The following is a 17539-nucleotide window of genomic DNA, read 5'->3' as shown; positions in this document are numbered from 1 at the left end:
CTAGTGAAAGTTGAAGAGGAGATCAACGTATGGTGGAAGGAAATACACAGGAAAACTCTGGACTTTTCATGAAACTGTGATTCAGGAATAAGCCAGGAGCCTTGACAAACCCTTCCGCAGAGCCAGAGGTGGCACAGGCCCAGATTCTGTACGGAGCCAACATTTCCTGAGAGGAGAGATTGGTTTGGGAATTTTAAGAAACGTTTTTCTTTGCATAGTGCAAAACCGGCCCTCTATTGGGAGAAAATGACTTTGTGAACCAGCACATCCAAGGAGAGGTAAGGGTCAGGGTTACAGTTAGCCAGCCAAGGACAGGCTTCATCCCGTGGCATTTGCTTTGGATTCATGATGAATCTGGACTCGCCCTGCTCCTCTGTGAACCCCAGGACATTAAGATGCGAGGCTAAGACCTTCTGGCTGGTGTATTTGCCATCTAATTAGAACCCAGGGGCAGAAGTGCATTGTACTGAGGCAATTCCATGCATTTGGGACTAGTCTGAGTTCTCTGATTGCCAGGGTCTAGTGCATGTACGGAGGGGACCTGGGCACATTGACGGGGGACCGAGTTGCTTTGCTTTGGAGGGTTGGGGAAGGTGCTGCCGCGGGGAGGGGCTCTGGACCTGGCGTTTGAGGACTGCAGACTTCACCAGGTGGGCCAGGGTGAGGAGGGGGCAAAAGTGTGCAGACACCAGCAGGAGCCCACGTGCTGGGGAAGCAATAAGTAATTCAGTGTGAATAAAACATGGTGTGCTTTCAAGGAGGATCTGAAAGACCGAAACACAAAGCACAGCTTCAGGCTTAGAAGGATAGCGGTGGAATGCCAGGCAGCAGGGCTGATATTTTCACGTAGGGTGTTGCCGGTTTCTTTAATTTACCTGTGGCTGAGCTGGCTCTGGGAGCCCCATTTCCACGCTGTGTGTGTGTACACGTGTGTCTGTGTTGGGAGGTGGCAGAGGCAGGGGTGGGTGACAAGCCGGGGGTGGGGATCTCTAGTCCCCTTCTAGAAGAGGCCTCTGGCCACCCCAGCTGAGCGGCCCTCTCTGGGGACAGCTCAGAGCTGGGTCCCTGCTGACTGCGCCGAGCCGAGCAGCAGGTCTGTCAGCGAGGACACAGCTCTCCGCTCGGCACGCAAGAGCCACTGGCGGGCCTGGTGGCTTCCTCCTCTCTCCGCTTCTGCGTTTTGAAGTGGAAAAGGAGGGTAAAGATATTTCGCCATCTCTCTGGGGACAGTGAAGTTTAATTAGTGATTAATAAAGTATTGGAAGTTCCTTGGGGCCAGAGAGATGAATGAGTTTATTCTAATCACTCCCGAGTCCCAGGAGGGAGTTAGCTGACCCCAGCGCCGTTGGCTGAGGCTAAGCGCTGGGCACGGGATGGGGGTACAGGGCCGGGGGTGGGGGGGTTGCCTCGGAGCGTGGAGCTTGGCCCAGTAAGAGCAGAAAGACCCCTATTATGTGACAGGAGGAGTGTGCCAGCGAGGGAATAAACAAACCCACTGCGGACTCAGGCACAGCACTGAGGGGACAACGTGGGGGAATCATCAGGGTCAAGGGGGGCTTCCTACCGGAGGTGTGGGTGGAACAGGTCCTGACCAGGAGTGGGGAGCATTCGATTCCATCTTGGGTGGGAGAGCGGGAGCAGGGTCTGTCTTTGTCATCAGACGGCGGGAGTGGGCAGGTGGGTGGCACAGGTTGTGAGGGCCTGGGGCGCAGGGTGGAGGCCAGTTTGGGAAGAAGGTATGGGAGCAACAAGGCCAGGACTTGGGTGAGGCAAGTGAGGCATTTTTCTCAAGCATGGAATTTAAAGCGCTGCCCCAAAGTGCAGTATCAAGATAAATCATATTTTAATATTATTACTGATTTTTCCTTTTACCCGAGGCTCCAGTATGGCCCAGCACTGTTAGTGATCCTGCCTTTTTAAAAAAAGCTTTTGATATGTTGTTCATCATGGAATTTTTTGCATTAATTTAGAGTTTAAAAAAAATATTGCATTAAAATATTATGTATCTTGACTACTAAGTTTTCTGGTGTCGTCCCCGCCCCCCCGCTTAAATTTTGCACTGGAGGTGAATGCCTTGGTCTCCTCACCCTAGTCCTGGCCCTGCGAGTGAGGTCTGCAAATGAGGGCTGCGAATGTGTGCTGCTCGTGTTGGCCACCACCCTGGCTCTACTCGAAATTAGAAACTTGCTCACGTGGGACTCGGACGAGTCCCTACCTCTCTCACGAGCTCATTTTCCCCTGTGAAATGGCTAAGGCTGCTTCCAGATCGAAGTGTCCCTGTCTGAAGTTCTGCAGTGAATTTTGCAGAACTGTTTGGAAATGGGCTGGTGCTGAGACACCCTGGCAGGTTGGGGGGCGGGGGGGAGGAGAGGAGACGGTCCCGGGGAGGGGACCCCAGGAAGGAGGAGCAGAGGAACAGGGGTGGTGATGCGGAGAGCAGCCTCCCATGAGGTCAGGGAGACAGGGCTCTGCTGGTCCTTGGGCTCTCAGGTCCTGACAACTGGAGGGGGGCGCTGGTTACAACCCTCCACTACCCCAACCCCCCACATGCTCCTTAGTCCTTCACAAATCAAATCCCAAGGGAAACAATCACCTCACCTCCAACCCGTGACTAAATAAGAATCACCAAGTTCAAATCAATCAGCGTGACCTATTGAATGCCTGTTGTAGACCTGAAACACAATGTAACTCGTTAATGTATTCAGCAAATTAGAATGCAATGAACAAAACAAAATCCATCCTGTCTCGGATCAAGCTGTGCTGCTCACAGAGGACTTCTACATACACTGCGTCCTGTAAGCCTGGCGGAGTGGTGGTGGGGAGGCTAGTACACCTGTCTTTACAGGTGAGGAAATCGAGGCACAGAGAGGTCAAGTAACCTGCCCATGGCAACACAGTGAAACTGGGGCTGGATGCCAGGTCTCTTTTGACTCAAAATCCACAGGGAAGGTGTCGACCTTAAGGGAGGGGACACAATGATTATGTGCGGGTGTTAGTTGAAGAAGGGGGCAGCCCTCTAGGTGTGGGACCCATGCTACTCTCCCCAAGTGAGCTGAAATTTTGGAATCAGAGTGACACAGAGTCCCCAGGGAGGGTAAGAGGCAAAGATTCTCCCTGGATTAGGGCAGGCATCTTTCCAGACACATTTATCCCTTCACCTCTCTGGGCCTCAGCTTCCTCGTCAGGAACGGCCACGCCAGCCAGCCCCTCAGAGAATGAAGTACCGTCGCGGATATAAAATGGCTTGGTAAATGGTGAGGCACAGTTTGTAGTGACCAGTAATTAGCTGGGCGGGGATGAGGGCCCGGGAGGCAGCTCATTAAACCACAGGTCCTGAGCTCCTGCAGCTGGGGAGGGAGGGAGGCTCACTAATGGGGGTCTTCTGTGAGCCCATGCGGGGGTGGGGGGGTGCTCGGGGGGGCAGGTGGGAGGCTGTGGGTGTGCCGGGACACGCCTGTGCCACCCTTGAGACCCCGTGAGGATGGAGGTGGCTTGCTCAGGCAGAGCCTCTCTGGAGGCCCCCAGCCCTCAGGGAGAAAGTTCCCCTCTGTCCTGGGAACCTGGGCTCCTGCTGTCACCTGCCTCCCTTTCAGGCCCCTCAGAGAGCAGGGCAGCCCCAGACCTCGTAGGCAGAGAGGACACGGCGGAGGAGGAGGGCAGGGAGGCTGGGCCGGTGGGGGAGGGGGGTGTGTCTGGGATGAGACGTGTATGAAGGGCACAAGAGGGGCAGCAGGAAGCTCCAGGCCAGACCGCTCATGACACAGTCTAACTGTGTCCCTCACCTCCCTGTGCCCACAGGCCCTTCTCCTCCTGGGGCTGCACTCCATCTCCGCGTCCCTCCAGGACCAGCACTGCGAGGGCGTGTCCCTGGCCGGCAACATCTCTGGTGAGTACCCCCATCTGCCTCCTGCAAGATTCCAGGTCCCCACACTCCCCCCCCCAACCCCCAGGGCTCCCAGAGGCTGCACACAGAGCCATGCCCTGGGGCAGGAACAGCAGAGAGGTTTCCCCTCTGGGGCTCCAAGCAGTCCATCATCTATCCACGGAGTGCTGTGTTGAGGAGGATCCTGAAGTTGGGTGTGAGTGTGCTGGGAAAGAGAGCTGCGATTAGGTGACAGCATCAGCGGGGGGCACAGAGGGGCTTTGGGGCAAGTGTGCCAAGTAGTTATCTGCCCTGCTTTGGGCTGGACAACAGGGGAAGTCGCCCCAGCCCTTGCAGCTGTGAGAACCAACAGAGCGGAGGGCTGGGCTGTGACTCAGGCATCAGAGAGGAAGAGAGCCTGCTGTTTGCTGCTGCTAAAAATGCCTGAAGCATAATACGTAGGGCGCTCTGTGTGGGACACTGTCCGAGGTATTTGAGATACAGCTCTTCCTTGACTTACAATGGGGTTACGTCCAGATAAACTTATCATACATTGAAAATATCGTTAAGTCAAAAATTCATTGAATACACCTAACCTACCGATCAGCATAGCGTAGACTAGCCTACTTTGAAATGCTCAGAACACTTACATGAGCTACAGTCGGGCAAAATCATCTAACACAAAGCCTATTTTATAACAGTGTTGCATATCTCTTGTAATTTATTGAATACTGTACTGAAAGTGAAAAACGGAATGGTCGTCTGGGTACAGAGTGGTTGTCAGTGTGTCAGTGGTTTACTCTCATGAGCGCGTGGCTGACTGGGAGTTGCTGCTGCCGCCACTGCCCAGCATCACAAGGGAGGATTGTACCACATGTTACTAGCCTGGGAAAAGGTCAAAATTCAAAATCTGAAGTGTGGTTTGTACAGAATGCATATTGCTGTCAAACCATCGTAAAGTCGAAAAATCATTAAAGTCGAACCATCGTTAAGTCGGCGACCATCTGTATATTCACCCAGTTTTTACAACGACCTCCTGAGGCAGGTACTGTTATCCTCCTTTTACACATAAGGAAACTGAGGCACAGAGCAGAACTAGTAAGCGCTGGAGCTGATTTGAGCCCAGGAAGCCTGGCTTCCAGATACGTTCTTTACCACCGTGCTCTACCCCTCCTCGATAGAAAATACTGCTTAACTGCAAATATTACTAATACTTGTATAACTTCACCATTTACAAAGTGCTTTTGTATAATAATCTTATTTCATCCTCACAAGAGTTTAAGATGCGATATTTGTACAGATGAGCAAACTGAGGCATGGGAGAATTCCGTTTTTGGGCTCCTGAGGCCATGCCTTTTCTAATTTGGGGTGTGGTCCTTGAGCCCTCATCCTGGTCCCTTTAACCGGGGTCCTGGGGATGCCGCTGCCCAGGTGGAGAGGTGCACCTGAGGGTCTTTGGGAGGCTTGTTCTTTGGTGATTCATTTTCCTCTGCAGGTCTCTCTCCTTGATTCAATCCAACTCATTAACTGAGCACCTACTGTGCTCCGGGCCCCATGTTCCCTGGGAGAACAAAGAGGAGCTCACAGTCTGGTACGGGAGTCAAGTTCATAAACACATGTGCTATGAGGCGCAAGGCCCGTGCTGTTGGAGAAATGGCCACCACGTGCTAGCAGGGAAGCAGGGAGTTTCTGAACCTGGGCCTGCGGGGAGAGGAGGCTTCCACAGCTCCAGGCAACTGCCCCCTGGCCTGCTGTTCCCTCACTAGGATGGGGTTTGGGGGACGAGAGAATGAGCACCAGACCTGGAGCACCGACTGGGTTCCCATGTTCATAGTGGTGCTCAGTCTTGTCCTGTCTGCTCTAGGGGCCCCCACTGATAGCCACAGGGATGAGCATGCCTTTGACTCCCTTGAGCCTCACTTTGCAGTTATAGAGTAGGGTGGGAGGGCTGACACCTGCCTCAAGGATCTGTTATGATTAAATGCACTATGTTTAATGGCAATATTTCACAAACTGTAGAGTGCCATACCACTACCGAGTATTATTTATTATTGTTGGTAAGAGCAGGCTTTAAAAAGTGCTTACTGTGTAGCTGGAATGAGGGGCAGGCACTTGCCATGAATTGCTCACGACAGTGGAGATGGCAGGGAGGTTAGATCGGGGTGGTGTGAATCCAGGAAGGCTTCCTGAAGGAAGAGGTTTCAAGGTGAGTCTCTGAGAGACTCTGAGCAGGGACTGGCAGAGAAGAGCCAATGCTCTGAGCCGAAGCTAGAGTTGACTGAGGACTAGCAGATGGGTTTGGTGGAAGAACAGGGGAGGGGTCAGTAGGGAAGAGCAGTAAGCCTGGGGAGGTACTGGGAGCCCAGAGCATCTGGCTGCAAAGTTGGCTAAGCTGGGCCATGAGGAATGGAAAGTTCTTGAGCAAGAGTCTGGAGGAAGACTGGGAGGGAAGAGACCTGCTCGGAGGCCTGGCCCAAGAAGAAGCTCCCCCCGATCCCAGCCCCTGCAAGGCAGCCAGGTCAGTCTCCACTAACTTGCTTATTGTACTCCTGTGCAGTGACATCCCTGAGCCCACGAAGGTGTCACCTGTCCTTGGAGGCAGCAGGCCGTGATGAATGTCGTTCATTTCCCGATGATTTGTACTCTGTGCCCCTACCCCCAGCCCAGCCCAGCCCAGCCTGCCTGACTTCGGGGCACACAATCCATCACCCTCCACAGCAGCCTCTGAAAATGGGCTATTTGTCCTCCGACGCCAAGACCTACCCAGACTGATGGGCACTGGTAGAGACAGATGGTGAGGGTGGGGTGGAGGGACTGAGACAGATGGATGGGCGTCTGGCCGGGGTGGCTGGCACTGAGCTGGGGCCTTTGGGGGGCCTCTCACATGCCAGCAGCAGGGAGAAGGTGGGTCCCCAGGGCTGAGGTTCCATCATGTGGCAGATCACAGACTTGACAACTCATAAAATCATGGCATGAATAGGACGGTGCCAGAAAGTAATAGAATTATTGACCCATGACATCAGAGATAAATGGAATCATAGCACTGACAAGGACCCAGAGCCATCTCCTGTCTTAAGGTCATGAATGATAACAATAATTAATGTAATAGCTAATAATAACAACTAATGTTTACTTAGTGCCTATTGTATGTTATACACCATTCTAAGTGCTTTAATCTCATTCAGTCATCAAACAATACTGTTAGGAATTATTTTTATCATCGTCTTACAGAAGAGAAACCTACAGCTCAGAGACGTTACGTAATTTGCTCAAGTACACATGGTTACTAAGCAGTAGCCCCAAGATTTGAATCAAATGGTCTGATTCTGGACTTTCCCGCCACCATGTATGTGGTCACCTGGAAAGTCGCAGTACCCAGGGCCCACTATGGTCAGTCCCCCAGGGGTGCAGAGACGCGCCTGCAGCTTCCCATACCTATACTGGGTTTACACACAGCTCCCAGTATTCCTCAGAACCTACTATGTGCCTGAGACTGTGCTAGGTGCAAAACTGAAGAGCCCATAGACCCACAGGACAGGAGGCTCCCACCCACATGTCCTGATGAATCACACACACATGTCCTGATGAATCACACACCCTACAAAGGCATCTTCCTATTCTGCCCAGCCAAGGAGAAGACAGTCCAATGACAAAGTGGCCGAGCAAAGAGCAGGGCTCTCTGCCTGGCCTCTCCATGCCAGGTGACACAGGCAGAGCCCCTGCCCATTCATCCCAGCAGCACCTTCCTGGAATGAGCAAGCAGGTGTGTTTCAGAGACTGCCCTTGGGCCACTTGGCTGCCCCTCTGGGCAGCCTTGGCTGAGTCTCCCTCCTGGGCTTAAACCAAACAGGGAGATGGGCTTCCCAGCTGCAGGGCTGCTGCCACGTGCCCACCTACCCTAGTTCATTCAGAAGCCCCTGATGGGAGACCCGACATAACTGGGGACAGGAAGCAGTTCCAACCTTCCTTGGAAGTTATCTACTATGGAAAGATCTGCTGAGTACATCTGGACCCTGAGCCTGATGGGAAGGGAACTATATAATCTATTTGGGGGAAGAAACCAGTGCCCAATTGTGCACAAGTTTTAAATAGGCCACCTTCAAAGGGTTCTTTTCTGTTCATTAAAGCAGTTCCCCCCAGGACTCTGACTCAGCAGGTGTTTTTCAGAGGCAGGTGGGAGCCCTTCATACTGTTCCTCTCTCCTCTTCCCTCCATTCACAGGAATCTGGGGCGGGCTGACCGCGGTGCTCCCATGAACAATTGGAGTGTTGGCCCCCATGCATCTGCTTTGTGCATGTGTGGGGAAGGAGGAAGACACAGGACCAGTTTTATGGGTTACTTTTGGCTCCACCCACCCCCAGCCCCAGAAAAAACTCTGAAGGGATCTAGCTGCCCCATGAGTGAAGGGGTGAGCCACCAAGTGACAGGAATGTTAATACCTCAGACACACTGAGCACACACCTGCCTGAGGGCCTTTGTAGCTGCTGTTCCCTCTAGAACCCTCTTCCCCCAGGTAGGCACACAGTTACCTCTCTCACTTCCATTGGGTCTCTGCCTAAATTTTAGGACCAAATTAAAACAGCACTCCTGTCAGTCTTTATCTCCTTACCCTGCTTGTTTTTTCTCCATAGCGTCTCTCACTGGTTAACAGGTACGTCTGTCTGTCTGCACACAAAACCCCAACCCCCAACCCCGTAGACTGACAGCAGGGCATTTTTTTTTTTATACAGCAGGTTCCTATTAGTTATCTATTTTATACATATTAGTGTATATATGTCAATCCCAATCTCCCAATTCATCCTGCCACCACCCCCCGCTCTCCCCCCTTGGTGTCCGTACGTTTGTTCTTTACATCTGTGTCTCTATTTCTGACAGCTGGGCATTTATTTTATTCATTACTGTATCCCCACCTCCTAGAACAGGCACTGTATCCTCAGCTCCTAAAACATTCCTTAGGTGGTCAGTAAAACTTGTTGAGTAAAGAGCAAAGTCTTTATTTCTCCCTACCTATTACTTCACTGACCACGAGGGGATCCTGGTGACGGGTCTGCATGGGGAGGAGTTGGGTCCTAATAGTAACTCAGGCTTCGTGCTGCTGGCTGGTAAGTCTACCCGGCTATTTGCAAGGCTGGTTTACTCTGGTCCAAACTGCTCCTCAGCCCAGAACTATGCTACCCAAGGGGGAACATATCCCCCAGGAGAGCAGGAGAGACTGCACATTTGTATCAGTGGGACCTGGAGAATCACAGGCCAACAGCCCTGACCTCTAGGTCCTTATAGACCCCATGCTGAGTGACACCAGGACTTCCTTTCCTTCCTTCTCCCCTTCCCAACTAGGAAATCCAGTCCCTCCCCACCCACAGTACCTCTGAAATTATTTTTCTCTGTACCTTGTTCTCCTGGCTTTCTGTCTGCTTCTCCCTGTTTTATTCTCAGTGTCTTTTGTCTTCTGTTTCCTCTCTCTCCCCCTCTCTCCTTCTCCCCTTGTCCCCTCCCTGCTTTTCTTCTCCTCAAAGAGTGATGGAGTGAATTGAATGGGTGGCATGAATTTCATCAAGTGCCCTTCACATTGCCTGGTACAGAGTAGTGTTCAACAAAGGTTGTTTCCCCCGGCCCCCCAAATCCTGTACACCCTTCCCCTTCGGAGACTGCAGCCCCCTCCCTTCCCTCGACCTCTGGATCCCTGCTCCTCTTCCTCCACCCTTCCTTTCCTCCTCTTTTCCCTCCCTACCTCTCTCTTCTCCGTCTACTCCCTAAAACCAAGAGGCCAATTCCGCTTAGAACTTCCTAGCCTGTATTTGCGCGTCGTAGCCTGGTCGCCGCTCCTGATTGGCCCTGTGCCTCTGGCCACACCCCTGCTTGGCTCTTCCCTCCCTCGGGCCCCGCCCACCCAGTTTCTGGAGCCCAGGCCAGCGTGAGCGGGCCTTTTTTTTCGGAGGGAGGGGCAACGTCGTTTCCTGACAGCTTGCATTTAGTTTCTTTTCTTCATTCTTGCAGCCTCTCTCTCCCTTTCTTCCCGTCTCGCACAAAGACTTTCATTCCCTCCAGGATTTTCTGGGCTCTTAATGTAAAGGTCATGTGTGCGGCAATGTTCCTCCGCACCACCTCCATGCAGCCTTCTGTGAGCTCCGAGAGACGGGAGGAAGGGAGAGAGGGAGGCACTACCGGAGGAGCCCAGGGCACAGAGACCAGTGCAACCAAATGCTGAGAAGGCCAGTTGCCCAAACTGGGGACCGCTGTGGTGCAGTGGGAAGAGCCCTGGGCAGGCGTCAAAACCCACTTCTGCCTCTTAGTGTCTGTGTGACTAAGGATAAGCAATTTGCTCGGCCTCAGTTTTCCTATCTGTAAAACGGGAGAATTAGCACCCACATTGGCAGATGGTGTGAGACCCATAGTAGGTGGTATGGAATCCTAATCTGTACCACAGACTAGAGGCAGAAATCTCTACCCTGCCCATTCCCGCATATCCCCGACCAGCCGTGGGTGGGGTCAGGCCTCTGGGCATTGGCTGGTACCTGGTCCTTGAGACCAGGAGGGCCATCGGCTCAGCAGCCGGTCCCTGCCTTGGGTCTGGCCTGGTCTTGGCTGTGGTTGGTGCCCAGTCCTGCCCTGCCCTCTGTTCTTTTCAGAAGGGACTCTGGGGAACTTTCCAGGGCAGGGGAGAGAGGGCAGGGAGGGAGGGCAGATGCTACACTGAGAGTGGGCCTTAGGCAAGTTCCAGGTACCACTTGTGACATTCCATTTAATGCTCCCAGTGCCTAGCTCAGGAGATAATGTGAATGAGTGAGTGAATGAACAACCTACTGAGGAGAGTTATTAAGTCAGGTGGTATATGTAAAGCACCTGGCAGGTGCCTGGCACACAGTCAGCCCTCAATAAATACTGCTCCTTTTCCTGCTGCCTCTTTGACTGTTCTCCTCCCTTTATTGGCAAGCAATGTGCTGTAATAGAAAGAACACTCGATTTAGAGTCCCAAACACCTGGTTATGAGTCTTAGTTCTTTCACTCATTGACTCATGACCCTGGGCAAGTCAGTTACTTCCCTGGGCCTCAGTTTCCTCATCTGTGAAACGGGAATAATGAATCTGTAAATTAAAAAAAAACAAAACGGAATAATGACATTGCAGGGTGAATGAGGAGCAAACAAAATACATGAAGAAGGCCTTTGGAGAAGCAGAGCACGGGCCATAATATTATCCCCCCTCCTGACGGCCACATGCCTCCGCTTCTCCCCTCCTCCAGGCCCAGCACGATTGGCATGACCCATGGCAGATTAAAATCTCAACCTGATTTCCTCACTCCCCTACCCCCATCACCTCTCTGTGATGCCATTCGTGGAGGCTCCACTGTGGCACAGCGCCAGGGCTTGGCCCACCCCTGCTGCCTAGCTGGCCGTCTCCTCGTGTCCATTAAGCCCCAATCCAGATTTCTTTCTCTTTCAATTAAACCACTTAGCCTCGAAGCCTTTGCCCCTTGAGCCCAGATTTGCACACACATCCTATGAATAGCTTTGATTAGAAAGAAAAACCAGCATTTGGTACAAGTGTTGCTCAGCACTGCCCTGCATCCAGCAAGTAAGGGATGCCAGTCTAACCCAATGCTGTTTCCTGAGAGACTGGGCACAGGCTAAGCTGGTGGTGGGGGGAGATGGCAGGCGGGCCCCAGTCAGGGCTTGGCAGCTGCTGATGCTCTGGACTGAAGATGCCACCCCTTCATTGGCTCGTGGCTCTCCCTGGCTTGTCTGTACACTCTGTGGCCAGTCTCAGGTTATTAACCTCTCCCATCGTGATGGACGCACTGGGTCTCCACAGGACTGGTGTGCCAGCCTTGAGAGGAGAGGGGCATGGAAAGGCAGAGAAAGAAGGGGCAGCATCAGGAGGGATGCCAGGACTGTCCTCAGCCCAGCCCCCACCCACTGGAGACCAAAAAGCCCCCTCTCACCTTCCCAGAAGTGTTACTGTGGCTTCAGCTCTGCTCCAACACACACACACACACACGCACGCACACGCACACTCCACTCCAAAAAGCTCTTAATTAAGGGCAAATATTTGGAAGGGGATTTTGACATCCTCTCTCTAGTCCAGTTGTTTACATCCTTTTCTGAGTCACAGACCCCTTTGAGAATCTAATGAAAGCCATGGTGCCTTTCCCAACTGCATGTATAGAACAAATTTTTCATTTAATTTCGAAGTCTCTATGAACCCTTAAAGCTTCCAGTGGACTGAGATTAAGAATTTCTGATCGGATCCAACTACTTCATTATCAATAAAACACTAAGGCCCAGAGAAGGCAAGCGACTTGCCTACAATCACACAGCAAATTAGTAGCAGAGCCCAGTCTGAAGCCAGGGTTCCAGATTACTGATTCCTTTCCACTCCCCCATGTGGTGTCTCCCTTCCTTTTTTCTCCGTGGTCCCCTTCTCAATCAGTCCTCTCCTAGGTCCCAGCACAGACCAGAGCACGAATGTTCAGTAAAAGTGGTTATCAGGTGAGCTGGAAAGTGGGCCAACTTCCTTTAGCTGGTTCCTCCCTGCAGGTCCAGAGCAGATGTGGTTTGGTTCTAGAGACATGTGAAGGAACTGGGTCAGGGGTTGGCTGGGTCTCTTCCAAGCCATTCCAGGCTGTGAATTCTTTTTTTTTTTTTAATATTAAATGTGGGTTTTTTTCTTTTTCTTATTTACTTATTTATTATTATTTTGGCTGCGTTGGGTCTTCATTGCTGCACGCAGGCTTTCTCTAGTTGCAGCGAGTGGGGGCTACTCTTTGTTTCAGTGCGTGGGCTTCTCGTTGCGATGGCTTCTCTTGCTGCGGAGCACGGGCTCTGGGCACGCAGGCTTCAGTAGTTGTGGCATGCAGGCTCAGTAGTTGTGGCTCACGGGCTCTAGAGCGCAGGCTCAGTAGTTGTGGTGCATGGGCTTAGTTGCTCCACGGCATGTGGGATCTTCCCGGACCAGGGATTGAACTCATGTCCCCTGCATTGTCAGGCAGATTCTTAACCACTGCGCCACCAGGAAAGTCCCAGGCTGTGAATTCTAAGAGCTGCGATCCAACTAAAGGGCCAAGAGAAGTGTCCTCAGGCTACAGAGCAGGGGACCTGGAGCACGTCCAGCCTTCTTCTAAATGTCAGCCAGGATCTCAACTTTTACCACCACCTCCAGCCATCTCTGTTCCTCCCCTGCTCTGGAACCCACATTGTCTCCCTAGTGCCATAGCATCAAATTCAGATTCCTTTCCCTGGTGTCTCCTCTGCAGAAAAGGAGCTCATCTCTGCACTGGGGTCATTGCTCCTGTCCTGTCCCCAGATGGCTTGTGAACGTGGCCCAGTGGGGAGAGGGGTGGGACACTGGAGTGGGGATGTTGCTCTGCCTCACCAGCCGTCTCTGCCCACAGGACTGCAGTGCAATGCATCCGTGGACCTCATTGGCACCTGCTGGCCCCAGAGCCCTGCAGGGCAGCTGGTGGTTCGACCCTGCCCTGCCTATTTCTACGGTGTCCGCTACAACACCACAAGTAAGGGAGCCCGTGGAGGGCAGACCATCTCCTGGGAGGTGGGACAGGATGGGGAGAGCTTGGGACTTGTTGGAGGTGGGGAAAATAATAATGACAATGACAATAATAATAATACCATTCACGGGTACAACCGCCATTGACCAACGGCCAGCTCTGTGCTCTGCTGGGTATTCTGCTCATTACTACCAATGCTCACAATACCCTGGAAGATGCCACATGTGACTGTGTCATATAACTAAGGCCTCCGAGGCTCAGAGAGGTTAGGGAAGTTGCCCAAGGTCAGCAGCTGGTAAGGGGTGAAGCTGGAATTCGCATCCGGGTCTGTCTGACACTTTCTTCTGCAGTTGACAAACTGGGTTAACGTTGGCATGAGCCATGATGTAGGGCAGACATCATCAGAAAGCCCTAACTTTGCTCAGAGAGGATACCAGGCCTATCCAGGGCCCTCCAGCCATGAGGTGGGGGACTCAGAGTTTTAGATCCGTAGGCAGGGGGCTTGTCCTTGCATGTAGGCCCACAGGTGGGGTGGGGGTGGGAGACGACTGACCCGGGCAGGGTTTGTTCAGATACTTGATCCCCATGTAAACACCCTGCTCCCCTAGGGCCCTGAGCCTCCATCTCCAGGCTTTGCAGCTTCTTGCTATGCCACCTGTCACCCTCAGAATTAATTTGCTCTCCCCTGTCAATGCCTCACAGCCCCTGCTTATCAAGAGAGCAACAGGTGCAGGCCAGGGGCCCTGAGCTGTCTGAGGGGAGGGTGGGGGGTTTCTTGGGTGGGCCCTTGGGGTCTGGTGGGCCTGAGCTCAGAGCCCCCCCAAGAGGTGACAGAGGGTGACCACAGACACCAATTGTGGCCTTTAACACAATTTTCCTCTCTTATGGCCCTCTGGCCCCTCATCTGAGGATAGAGAAGGCTGGACGACATGACTTCTTAAGACTCTGTCCAGCTCAGAACTCCCAAGTTCCATCTCCTGCCCCTCTCTTTTTTTACCAGCTGGATTAATGGGGTTCGGGTTGGGGGCCACAGCCAAGGAGGGGTGGGAGGGCCCTGGGGAGGTATTGGGACTGGGCAGGAGGCTGGAACAGCCAGACCATGCAGCTTCGTGTGTCTGCAACCGCACCCTGGACCCCAGGAGGAGAAGAAAGCCTGGAGGAGGTGTGGGGAGAATGCAAGTAGGAGGAAGGGCAGAACGACCTAAAGGAGAGTTTGTGTATCCTGCCAGCCTCTAACTTGGGCCCATTTTAGTCGGAAATGCAGGCAAAGAGGCTAAAACTGCCCAAGGTCACAAGGCTTGGAGGCAGCACTGGAACTGGGGAACCAGAGCCCGCCTGCTGTTCCCCTCACCCGGCCGGGTGCCCTGCCCTGGAGCTCCCCGGAGAAAGGCAGCATTAGGGCTGGTGATTGGTGGGGCATGGGGGGCTGCTTCCAGGAGGACCCCCCCCCAAGTCCCCTCACCAGAGCACCAGGTCCTGTCAATTCCACCTCCAAAGTGAGTCTCATGTCTGACCCTCCCTGCCCTCCATCCCCAATGCCACTGCCCCGGTCCAGGGTACCCCAATCTCCAACCCTAGTCTCTCATCTGACCCTGTCACACCCTTGCTTGGAGTCAGCCCTTCTGTGGGTCCGCATTGCCCCCATGATCAAGTTCCCCCTGTGGCTACAGTCCTGCCTACCTTTGCAGCCGGTCCTGGCCACTCCCCATGAACTACCCCCACTCTCGTCCCTGAAGGTAGGTGACTTGACATGCCCCGAATAAACCTTTAGTGCCTGGGCACATGTAACTCAATTGGGCAGCCCTGCCATAAGTGGAAGCCAGGAGCCTTGGGCTCTAGTCCCACCTCCACCTGTACCTGGTTAAGGAACCCTCTGCACTGGCTCTCCCCGGGCCTCAGTTTCTCCACCTGCAGGATGGGTGGCGAGAGGTTTGGGTGAGGTGCTCTCTCGGCCCCCTTGCTCCTCCCTCTGTGACCCCAGGAGAGGAGATGGAGGACTTGATGGTCGCTTGACGTGGGGGCGGGGCTGGAAGACTGCCCTTTCCAGGTGCCCCCGGCGCCAGAATGATGAGGAACGCCCGAGTAATCAGTAGTGACTGGGGACGCAGAATTGTACCTAATCATTAGGCACTATTTAGTTCATTTACCGATGAGGCGCTGCCAGGACTTCTAGGCCTTCTCCTTAATGGCCTCCCTCCCACTGCATCTGATCTTCAAAGGAATGGGAAGCATTTCCCAAAATATCCATTTTCCCATGAATCTCCGGGAGGACTGCTCAGCTCAGCAATTAAAGACAAGGAAGCCGCATCCTCCCTGGCAACGACTCGCTGCTCGTTGGGCCTGTTTTCTTGCAGGATCACCTCCTGCAAGCCTGCTCCCTCTGGATGACCCGGCCTGGGAAGGACTCCAGGCTCCTGCCCCACCTATGGGATTCAAAGGGGAGCTTGAGCCGAGGGGATGCCTCCTGGAATCCCCGCCAGTACCCCCTATGATAGCGACAAGGGACATGTTCTGAATCTTATGGAAGGTTATAGAAATATAGCTCCAAGACAATAATAATAAAAACATAAAAATAACAGCTCACATCACATGCCAGGTAGAGCTCCAAGCACCCCGTACATGTCAGCTAGAAATGCCCCTCAACCATTGAGGTAGGAACCCTGGTTAGGATCATTCCTATCTTGCAGATAAGGAAGCTGAGAAGTCGTGGGACTCCTCCAGGTTCACACACGAAGCTAGTAGCGGCTGGTGCCAGGATCTGAACCCAGGCTTTCGGGGTGGAGAGCTCGTAACACTACAGTATACTGCCTCTCTTAAGGCAGCAACTCCCACCCCTGCCCTCGTGCCCCTTCCCACCAGATCTCTGACCCCAAGTCCCTTTCTTTGAAGACATTTTGGAGCAGCCTCTGGTCCCAGGCACCTTCCGTCCATGGCAGACACACTGGATTCCCCTGCTTCCGTGCGTCCCCCCAGGCGTCCCCGAAGCCCCAGCCACTGAGCCCTCAGCCCTCTGGTAGCTTATCCCTCATTTAGCAGTTAGGAGGGAATCAGCAGCATCTTCAACTCTGCCCAAGGGCTCAACTCTGCCGAGACTCAGGTCCTCTGGCAGGGAAGCTGAGCAGAGCTTTAAAAATCCATTTAGCCTCATTTCCCCGCTGGTGTGCTGTGCGAGAGCAGCCTCTCAGCAGAAGGGCCGAGGGGCAGCGTTAGAGAGGAGGCCTCAGCCCGGCAGCCCTGGAGGCCAGGCCGGGGCTCCCTCTCCTGGGGAGGCAGCCACAAACCCACCTCCCACCCCATCCTCTCCCTCTTGTGACCACCAGCAGAGAGGCAGGTCCCAGGCTGGACGGCCTCTTGGGGATCATCTGGTCCAGCCCTTGCTCTTACACATGAGGAGAGGGTCCTGAGAGGCCAGCTGGCCGATGGCACTCACGCAGTGGGGGTCCCCATTCTGCCTCTCTCGTGGCGCTCTGCCACCGCAGGGACTGGGACCCAAGCAGCTTCCGCAACCTCCTTCGGCCCTGCTGGTGGGGGGGGGGGGGGGTGTGAGGTGAAGGTCAGTGTGAGCCATGGAAAGGCCTGCAGCAGGCGAGGGGCTCCGGTGGAAATGGCTCAAGCCTCTCCCAGCCAGTGCTCCCTGGAGTCAGGACCAGAATTTACTCCGGGAAACATATTTAGAGCTACTGATGCCTGAGAGGGGTACGGGGTGGAGCAGGGTGACCTCCGCCATCAAAGAAGCAAAGACTCCAGATTTGAATCTCCCTTGGACCCCTCCCTACTGGGTTTCAGGGCCCTGGTGTCCCCGGGGCGTGGGCAGGAAGGAGGGCGTCCCAGAGCCCTGAAGCCAGGCCTCAGTTCAGACCACAGGCAACTCCCAGTCTCCTTAGAAGGTGACACGTTCTGGCTTCCAGGCTGATGACTGCTTAGACCCCCCCACCCCTTCCCGGGCCACATTCCTGCCTTATTTCCCAAGTGCCACGTGCCAGGCTGGGAGCCAGTTGGAGCGGATTCTAATAACGAAGTACTTGCTACACGAGACCCACTCCCATGACATCCCCCAGCGCATCTCCCATCTCCTGCCACCTGTCATTTTCTGTCCCAAGAGACCTCCACCATGGATGCTCCCACTACGTGGCCCTCCAGCATAAGGCCTGCTCTAGGGAAATGCCACCCTGG

At 53.7% G+C, this 17539-nt stretch overlaps 1 protein-coding gene and 1 long non-coding RNA gene across 3 annotated transcripts in view; one reads left to right on the top strand and one right to left on the bottom strand.

Moving 5' to 3' along the window:
* Nucleotides 1-17539, bottom strand: part of LOC309651002 — a 172937-nt gene that overhangs the window by 47568 nt on the left and 107830 nt on the right. The gene's annotated exons all lie outside the window — the stretch shown is intronic.
* CRHR1 (corticotropin releasing hormone receptor 1) overlaps nt 1-17539 on the top strand; it is a 50027-nt gene that overhangs the window by 18962 nt on the left and 13526 nt on the right. For both annotated transcript variants that reach the window (XM_082443176.1, XM_082443175.1), the window contains exons 2-3: nt 3799-3886; nt 13253-13372. In XM_082443176.1, the coding sequence (XP_082299302.1) occupies nt 3799-3886; nt 13253-13372 (208 nt within the window). The remainder of the gene's footprint in view (nt 1-3798; nt 3887-13252; nt 13373-17539) is intronic.

The sequence above is a fragment of the Balaenoptera physalus genome (assembly GCF_965194825.1).
Source record: "Balaenoptera physalus genome assembly, chromosome: 20".
Classification (NCBI taxonomy): Eukaryota; Metazoa; Chordata; class Mammalia; order Artiodactyla; family Balaenopteridae; genus Balaenoptera; species Balaenoptera physalus.
This window is presented reverse-complemented; position numbering and strand designations above follow the sequence as displayed.